Source organism: Doryrhamphus excisus, chromosome 4, assembly GCF_030265055.1.
Source record: "Doryrhamphus excisus isolate RoL2022-K1 chromosome 4, RoL_Dexc_1.0, whole genome shotgun sequence".
In the NCBI taxonomy this organism is placed as follows: Eukaryota; Metazoa; Chordata; class Actinopteri; order Syngnathiformes; family Syngnathidae; genus Doryrhamphus; species Doryrhamphus excisus.
In genome coordinates this window covers 11,869,569-11,878,555 of record NC_080469.1, presented here as the reverse complement: position 1 = coordinate 11,878,555, position 8,987 = coordinate 11,869,569, and the positions used below count along the sequence as shown (strand labels likewise).

General features: G+C 40.2%; 2 protein-coding genes across 5 annotated transcripts; one reads left to right on the top strand and one right to left on the bottom strand.

Moving 5' to 3' along the window:
- Window positions 1–387: 387 nt before the first annotated feature.
- Window positions 388–3,747, bottom strand: LOC131128072 (uncharacterized protein C2orf81 homolog). Of its 4 annotated transcripts, none has more exons than XM_058070617.1 (4): window positions 2,467–3,747; window positions 1,736–1,998; window positions 1,456–1,662; window positions 388–1,364 (listed from the first exon to the last, which is right to left on the bottom strand). In XM_058070617.1, exons 2-4 carry the CDS (start codon window positions 1,967–1,969, stop codon window positions 534–536), a joined length of 1,272 nt encoding a protein of 423 aa, XP_057926600.1. In that variant the 5' UTR covers window positions 1,970–1,998; window positions 2,467–3,747; the 3' UTR covers window positions 388–533. The 4 variants fall into 4 exon arrangements, with proteins under 4 accessions (XP_057926600.1, XP_057926599.1, XP_057926601.1 ...); XM_058070616.1 differs by having other exon boundaries at window positions 3,020–3,747; XM_058070618.1 differs by having other exon boundaries at window positions 3,571–3,747.
- wdr54 (WD repeat domain 54) lies at window positions 2,583–5,957 on the top strand. Its single transcript, XM_058070620.1, has 9 exons — window positions 2,583–3,149; window positions 3,285–3,347; window positions 3,418–3,484; window positions 4,004–4,060; window positions 4,139–4,266; window positions 4,394–4,494; window positions 5,145–5,307; window positions 5,399–5,473; window positions 5,575–5,957. Exons 1-9 carry the CDS (start codon window positions 2,925–2,927, stop codon window positions 5,704–5,706), a joined length of 1,011 nt encoding a protein of 336 aa, XP_057926603.1. The 5' UTR covers window positions 2,583–2,924; the 3' UTR covers window positions 5,707–5,957.
- Window positions 5,958–8,987: the final 3,030 nt, after the last annotated feature.

Sequence of the window (8,987 nt, the reverse complement as noted above, 5' to 3'; positions counted from 1 at the left end):
CTACTATAGAGGGCACATTTCCCCCCAAAATATTGGTTACGTTTGAAAACTATTTGAGTTGCGGTCCTTTGTCATTCTTTTGGAATCCTTTTTCATGCTAGTTGTTTTCCCCTCATCTTTGGTTATAGGTAGTGTTTTGTAAATGTATACATGCAAATAATGCAAACATAATGCATAAATGTATTGAAATTATAAGGCATCTTTCTGATCAAAATGTGTCATTCTACTTTATAGAACAAAAACAATGCCATTTTACAGCAGCAGCTCTATATGACGATATCTATATCTTAACCAAGGATGGAAAAGTACAATATAGTTGAAACCATTTACATGCAATCATATGTGCAACACTTTATTAAACACAATTAACTGTAATGCATGGTCATGGATTTCAGTTTATTCAAGATCTAAATTACATCTTTAATGCATGGAGTCAGTTTAAAACATGTGTACTCATAAGCTTAGTCGATGATACAGTATTTTGTGGCTGTAGGAGCTGCAAAATATACACTTTTGTGTCTCTATTGTTTTTATCACAAGTCAAATTTCTTAGACCACAACAGTGGTGTGACCTGAGGTGGATGTCCTGCTGTCAACTGGTCCACAGAAAATAGAGACGTTACAGCATCACTTTGTATCGGACACAGTTTGGCAGACTGAGCTTGTGATTTAAAATGTTCTGGGCCCACTTCTGTTTTGTGATGATCCATGACAGAAACACCTTTTTCCAAATGCATGGTGTCCAACCTCAGTGCTCTAGCTATCGTCTCCTCATCTTTTATGGTAGACAACCTTTTCTGCTGAACATCTATCTTATCTTCAGGTCTTGCTGGTTGACTCCTGTTAGCAGGATTCCACAAAGTTCCATTTGTGTTAGTCTGCAGCTTGTTATGTACTGGCGGTGGTTTAGGGAGCCCCCTTTTTTTACCAGCTTTTGTGCTGTTATTTAAGATCTCATACTGAGGAGTGATCCAGTAATTAGGCAAGGAAGTATGATCAGGCTTCCGTATGGATTTACTTTCTTTTTGTTGATGTGATGATCTGGCTGTATGTTTAGAAACAGAAGGGAGTTTATTTTCACTCTTGGTTTCCATTTTTTCTGCTGAACAAGACATAGGTGGTAGAACAGTTCTTGGGGCAAGCTTCGGGGACCAAGAAGCGTTTATTTTTTTCTTGGAATTAATGGTTTGTTTGGGGAGAGGACGTGGTTCTTTACATATGTTTTCAACATCAGACCTGCTGGGACTTATTTTGCTTTCAGATGGCCTTGGGGAGGCGCTTTTTTGTGGCATAGGATCATTTTGCTTGTTGGCTCCAGGAAAGGGTCGTCCACGGGCTTGGCAAATATTATCTTTTTGGGTGACCTTGTTAGAGAAAATTAGACATTCATTACAAAATACATTTATTGGCTTTTATTAAAAGTAGAGATTTGAAGAAGCGACAATGAATATGTACCTTTCGTCCTATGGCCTGAGATTGAGCAGCTCCATGTATAACTGGAAAACATCCTTCAGACCAGACATCTGGAGTGATCGGCCTTGGTTCAGAGTCTTCTGTTCCAACTGATTCCACTGCATCTTCCCCTTTATCTCGGCACATAAGATGGTGCTCCAAAATTTGTATGAAGTAAGATTTGGCCCAGTATGCAGTGAAAGATGTTAGCTGGAAAAAGAATAACATAAGTTAAAATAAGTAAAATAATCATATAAAACATGATTAAAAAAAATATTTTTACCTGTCTTTCAATGTGTACATTGTAACAGCCTTCCATGACCGCGGTCATCAACTCAGCCATTATCTCCCCCACGACATCTTCTGCTTCCTCTTGGATCAACATGTCCATCCACTGGCTCTGAGTTAGACAACCAGGGATGATGTCTTCCTCCTCCGGCTCAAGTGGTGGTGGCGGGGTCACCCGAGGAGGGGCCTTACTTTTGTCAGCTTGGGCTTTGGCTGCAGAGCGGGACATCTTTGCGGTGTTTGGTTACCCTATTTTAGCTGCATGAGAAGGCCAAAATATTAGCAAGACTTCTCAAAATCAAGCACTGCCATTCTTCACCACTGAAAACTATACATTCAGTATTACACAAATATCTCTCAAACAGTGTCAGTCAAATTATGATTATTTGTATTAGACATTGGTGTTGTGTGTAAATGTATAGTATTTGTGATGTTAAATTGTTACCTCTAATGAAAACACATCCTTCTGACATCTTCTGAGCATGATTGTTGTTCATTTGAAAATAACTCTTCCATGTAATATAAATTGTACATATAGTCGTTGTTTTGGTATCTATTTAATCAATATTTGTTTTTTGTTTGTTTGAGAACGCTGCAATATCTGGTCTACTTAAACATGGAACCTTTTACTGACATTTCTGCGATTGTCAATGGGTCACATTTGAAATACTATAATCATGTGGGTGACATTTGTTTTGGCTAGAATACGAAGACAAACAAACTTACCTCGATTTTTTTAGAACCGTTTTTTTTTATATCTTGTCCAAACGACAATCTACCTATTTGTGTCCACCTCCTAGTGTGTAGACATGTTACCTAGCAACAGAACACATTCTTATGACGTCACACGCACAAGCGGCGTTGTCTCTATGGCTGCGGTAGACGCCAAAGAGATTAGCTGGGAAATAATCGCTAAAGTCAATTTGTACTAGTCACATAGACGACCACAGCACTAAGTATAGACCCGTTAACCGGTTACGGTTTACATTTAATAAGCAACAGTTTCCGTGTCATTTCTGAAAATTTGACTGCGTAGTTACAGATGGCTTCATGCTAGCAGCCACCTAGCCGCCAAGCTAATGCTAAGTACCGAGCAGTAAAGCTGTAATGTCGTTGTTATAAAAATCTCCTAAATCTTGAACAGGTTTACATACATTTATTCATCAAACAGTGTAACCTTCCCAATGTATCGCAAAGAGAAGAGCATCCAGATTAAGAACAGCGCGTCTGCGTTGTACAACAACTTGAGCACGCTGCGCATCGCCCCGCGGCGCCTCACCTACTTCACCGTGGTCCACGCCAATGTGGTCAATATGGTCAGCGCGTCGTGGGATGGCATCAACTACTCCCACCGTCAGCTGCAGTCCAAGGAGCCTAACGTGGCCACAAGTCCATCGCTCATCATGCAGGTAAGGCCATTATACAGAAACATTTGGAAGAATGATTTTGATTTTGCTCATGGTTTTGAGCTCATCTTATACCTGCTAAATCAGCATGACATTTGGACGTACGCATTGCAAAGAGAAACTGTTTTCTTGCAACAGGCTGCATTTTGTGTTTTGCCTTCTCGAGATATGCTGGTGGTGACGTCACAAAAAGGCATTCAAGTGAGACCTTGTCATTCTATTAGTATAGTTTTTATATTGTGGACGTTAATAAAAGCTTGTATTTTAACAGATGTATGAATCTGATGGCTCTATAATGGTGTACTGGCACGCACTGGAAACAACTGAAACACAAACAGGTAAAATTAATCATGAAACACCCTTTCTACAAGTACAGTAGGTTTCCTACAGGTAAGGCCTAATGTGGCCATTAATTTGGACTTACTGCTTGCTCTTCTGACTCTTCCACACGACCAAGTAACGTTGGAAAACGTTTGACGGCTTGTCCAGCTGCATATTGGCCCATGTTCCCAAAACAGTCCAGTGTGAAATACTGTTGACAGTTTAAAATGCATTTCTTTAGTTGGTAGGGAATTAGGAACTCCTGTACGAGGCATTGCTAGCAAGTAAACAGAGGAGCAGAGCTTGGGGGAGGGCTTGGAGTCCGCCTCGCTGTGACATCACAAAGAGGCAGTTTTACCATGCCTTTTGAAACCAAGTGTTTTGAGCCATCCCAAACTTATTTTAGGGCTCACTTGGTATGGTACAGCGATTGTTGCGGAGTTTGTGCAGATATACCTAATGTTGTCAATGACTCTGTTATAATTATGTTCTGATCTTGATCACTGCTTATCCATCTCCATTTGTTTTGTTAACAGCTCAAGCTGTGTTTGCTCGAGGGATTGCTGCTGTTTGGGAAAATTACATATGTGTTGGTAAGTAGTGAGTAAAACATAAATCGTAATATTTTAAAATACATGAAACAATTCCAAATTCCCTTCCTTTCATTCCAGGTGTGTCTTCCAGTGCAATTATGGTGTTTGACATTCCCAATAAAGGCAGTAATATCACAATGTCTGAGGTGCTGGAGGAGCACATTGATCCCATCACAGACTTGGCTCCTGAGTGCTCCGGCAGCCAGGTATACTATGAGGCGTTTCCTAAGAAGGGTCCATGTGCTATTTAGTAACTCATGTGACACTATTTTTCATGCGGCACCCTCAATCAAATGTAATGTCTCCATTCCACTGCTGTCTGTCTTCCCTCAGGAGTGCATAGCTGACCTGGTCAGTGCAGATGATCGCGGCACCTTGTGTGTGTGGAAGTCTGGGGAGGAGTTTCAGCTTCTCAACAAGATTTGCGGATTTGAGTAAAGCCCCCTTGACACTTGCATGAATTTTGTCCCCAAATTTTGTGTACCAATGAGTTGCAAACTGCTGTGAAGTATGTGTAATCTATGCAGGGATGCGTGATTGTCTGCAAAGAAAATTTTGAAACGTTAAAAATTTCTGGTGCAGCGAGTTTATGTGCAATCACCAGTCAGATTTATTTGGATTACATTTACATTTTGTATTTTTCACGTCAACATAGACCCAACGATTGTCCATCCATCCATTCATTTTCTATGCCGCTTATTAGGGTCACAGGGGTATGCTGGAGTCTATTCCAGCTGCCTTTGAGCGAGAGACCTCATCACCAGCCAATTGCAGGGCAGCCCAAAAATCTTCAATTTTCTTTCATATCGTTAATATCATTTGACCTGACCTCATAATTGAAAAATGATTGTTTTGTTGAACAACTTTGATGGTAAACATACTGTACATACACAGCTGGCAGTGTAGTTTTCTTACATAGTCCTCATTTTCCTGTGTGCGTCATTGCTACATCATTACCTAACTTGTGTTTCTTCCCACTGTCTTGTTTTCATATTCATCACTTGCTCCTCTAATGTAATTTCCACTTACCTCTGTCCTCGTTCTTTTGTTTCCTCACTACAATGATCCTCCATCATCTTGTCAGTGTGAGCTGCTCATCCGTGAAGCTGTGGAAAGGTACAGTGGTGGCTGGTTACGGAACAGGCCAGATCTGTCTCTATGAGGCAGTGACGGGAATTCTGCATGCTGAGATCAACGCCCATGCTCGCTGGATATACTCGCTGGACATTGCTCCCTTTTCTGGGCTGGTTAGTTAAGCAAGTAACACATTTTGACATGTTATATGTTTGCATGTGCTGTTTCCATAACATACAAGACTGCTCATACTCCTGTCCGTAGCTCCTGTCTGCTGCTGAGGACTCTTTTGTGAGAGTGTGGCACCTGACAGTAACTCCAGAAACCAACAGTGTGGAGGTGAATCATCCACAAATACATTGCAAACCCCATTCTGTTAGTTTTGCCCAGAATCGGCCTATCCCCAAATGCATAAATTTCTCTTAATTATTTCCTCCCAGGTTGCCCATCTACACAATGAGTGTGTAATTGACACACAAATCTGTGGCGCCAAGTTTTGTGACGGAGATGGATGCGCCTTTGCTGTGACAGGATACGACCTCAATGAGATTATCTGCTACACGCAGACGTAGGACATCACCTTTATCACGGATGAGTATTTCGATATCAAAACGGATGTAATTGGATATTTCCGCAAAGTGATCTAGATGTAGCACAGTCAGAGCTCAGTGGGTATCTGATGACAGTGTTATTTCAGGGCATTTATACGTCTTCAGACACACATTAAATGAATCAGATGTTTTTAAATATAGTCTATTGATATAATGGAAATGTTTACATGCTTGTGAAAGTTGTTTCAAACATTAAATATTCTACTCTTTCACTTGTATGTTTTATTGATTGGTTGTAACGGAAAAATGTATTGCAAAGAAAATCCAGGAGGGGGCAGTATTGCTATTGTCAAACCGGTAATAGAACGACCAATATGGCATCCCAATTTGGTGAATATGCATAGGTACTTTTCATGTTTATTCTTCGGGTTGATTCTAAATGTTTTCTTTTTCCTCTAGACGAAAAAGTATTATCACAAACCAAACAAGGCGTGATTTTTAGAATACATTGCTTTTAATTAACGTTTGCTCACAAATTGTGAGCAAATATGTAGTGAGGAAAGTAATTTACTGTTAATTTATTATTTTTAAATCCTTAGTTATTAGTAGTACAAATAACCAAACTTGCTCCCCATCACTACTGATTGCTCATGTGGTCACTCGTATCCTTATCACACGTCACATACAGATCTATGTGGACATGCGGCTACGTATCACGGTAATCCATCCACCTTATCGTGACGAGATAAGAAGAATCAGGTCAGAGTGGAATTGTACGCTGTTTGTCAGTCTGCAGCTCAACTAAATCCCCGAGTTGTCTTTTTTTTTTTGGTTTGCAGTCAACACTGGTCACATAACATCAAGTGACAAGACTTGTTTTGACCCCTTCCACCACCAGACACACACACATGCGTTATGTAACTTAAATTTGTGAGGTGCCAGTTGACAGTGGGGTCGATGTGATGTCCAGGCCACATGAGAATTCTAAACATGCACTTGGGGCAACATATGCAACACATGTTGTTCTAATGGAATCGATTCATTTTAGTAGGTCATGTTGTACCACACCACCTAGCTGGCCGGTGTGTTGGGACAGCAGATGACTTGATGGTTAAAATTAGGTCCCAAATGAAACAGACAGTATTATTACATAACTTTCTAGAACATTATGCAGGGATAGTGGTTGCTCAAAAATGACTAATGAAATCAAAGATGGATTGACTGAACCTTGTCGAACTCCGGGTTTAACAGTAGACGCGGGGATGATCACCTGCCTGTCACTTTTCTAAAAAAAATCGTGGGGACAAACGGCATTGAGTCCTCATCAGGTCAGTCAATAACTCTGTGTGACACTGTGGTCCTTTTCTCAGGCCTGGGGCCACTGCTGCAATTCTTGTTGACTTGGCTGTTCCAGCTGAGCACACAAAGAGGGGAGATTGGAACATGTGTGCTTACATGCTTTTCTGCACATTATTCTCCAAAATAAGTTCAGCAAAAAGCTTAAATAAAAGTTACAAATATGCTTATTTTTCTAAATTTTCTGAATTTTTTTTTATCGCCTTAACCGCTAGCATACGTGAGGTAATGCGACACCACTGCATATCCTGCTAGAATCAGCAAACGAGTAAGCATCTAAGCATCTTTTCTTGTGATGCTGCTAAAGAAGAGCACAAGTGATGGAAAAGGGAAAATGGAAATGTATATGTGCTACAGGAAAGTGGTCTCTGTCCTGGCACAACAATTAGGCAAAAGTGTCAACAATAACAATGAACCATAGAAAACTGCTGCGTTGGGTTGTAATGTGAAGAGACTCTATCGAAGCACAAGCAGTAATGATACCTGGGTGATCAAAGTAATAGTTGAGTATTATTAGGTTTCAATACATTACATACATATGTAGGACAATTCAAAACCTTAAAATTTGACCCTTTCCTGCAACACAAGTCTTCAAAAGTGAGTGTACAAAGTTTATTGTCATAGTAAATGTCATGCAAATTTCACAAAGGCTCCAAGAAACTAACAAACTAGACAGGCAGGCTCAGCAACTATGGTACATGGCTTTATGTGCTCGAATGTGTGGTAAAAGCATGCATGTTTGTGTGTTAAACTTCATTATCGTGCTGAAGAGTGAACAATTTATCCCGTGGCCATCCATGCTTGTGGCAGCAGCTGGGCCTGTGTGGCTAAGCCTGCTGGGATAGAGTCTCACCACAGGGGATGAAGAGCCTAAAGCCCCTCCAGTCTGCTGACATAGATGGGCCATCTCTCTGATAGAAAAAAAACAAACAGTAAAGAAACTTTTTAATACATGCTGAATAAATTCATGTGCTATTCTCATTGGACTAAAATGGGGAAGTCTGCCGGAAACACCATGAGGCAATCAAACGTATGATAACGCCATTATTGGTCTATCAACATTATCAATAGACGGCTTGCTTTACCCATACAAGTGCGACTTAATGAATTATTTTCCACCCCAGGAATACATATTTTAAAAATGGGTGATAAATAACAGAATACAATGTGACCCAAATGTCAGCGCTGTTCTATATTAATCACTAAACTGTGAATAGGCCAGTGCATTAATGAATGCATCCATTCTCAAAAGTGGGCATTGTCTACTGATCTACTTCTTGTAATAAGAAGGATACTGTGTGTGGCCTGCATATGAACTAGATTCTGACCATCTGAATATTTGGGATGTTACAATAATCAATAATCAATAATCAATATAAGATTTAATATCCCAACAATATGTGCAACATGTCACTAAAAACGAGTTATGCAGAAGAGGATTTCTTGTAAGCACAAAGGCAATTTAAGTACCAGAGATAAATACAATTTAAGAAATGACACAACATGCTTAGGAATTTTGTGAAGACATGGCACAACAGGAAGGAAGCTAAGAGTTAAATACTTGGGTGCACAATACAGCTTTTGGCCCTGAATATGCCTTATGACTTTTAACTCATTTTAAATTATCCAATGGATAGGCACTCACCACGAATGAATGATGATCAATTGAAGAGATGGTGTCGGAGTCACAGTCTATCTTTAGCCTGGTCATCAGGCTACCGCTACAAAAGCGGCTAATGGTGTTATGAGGCTCTGCAGGCCGATGGTTGATTATCGGCCGGGCCGATATTTTGAATTTTGACATATATTGGTATTGGCCTTTATTTAAATGTGACTGGCTGATATCAAGAAATCTATTTAAAACTGGGTTATTTTGGCTCGGATGCAGCTGCACCGCTCTCTCTTTCTCTCCCTCCTGCAGATTGCGACTTCTGTCTTCAGCATTG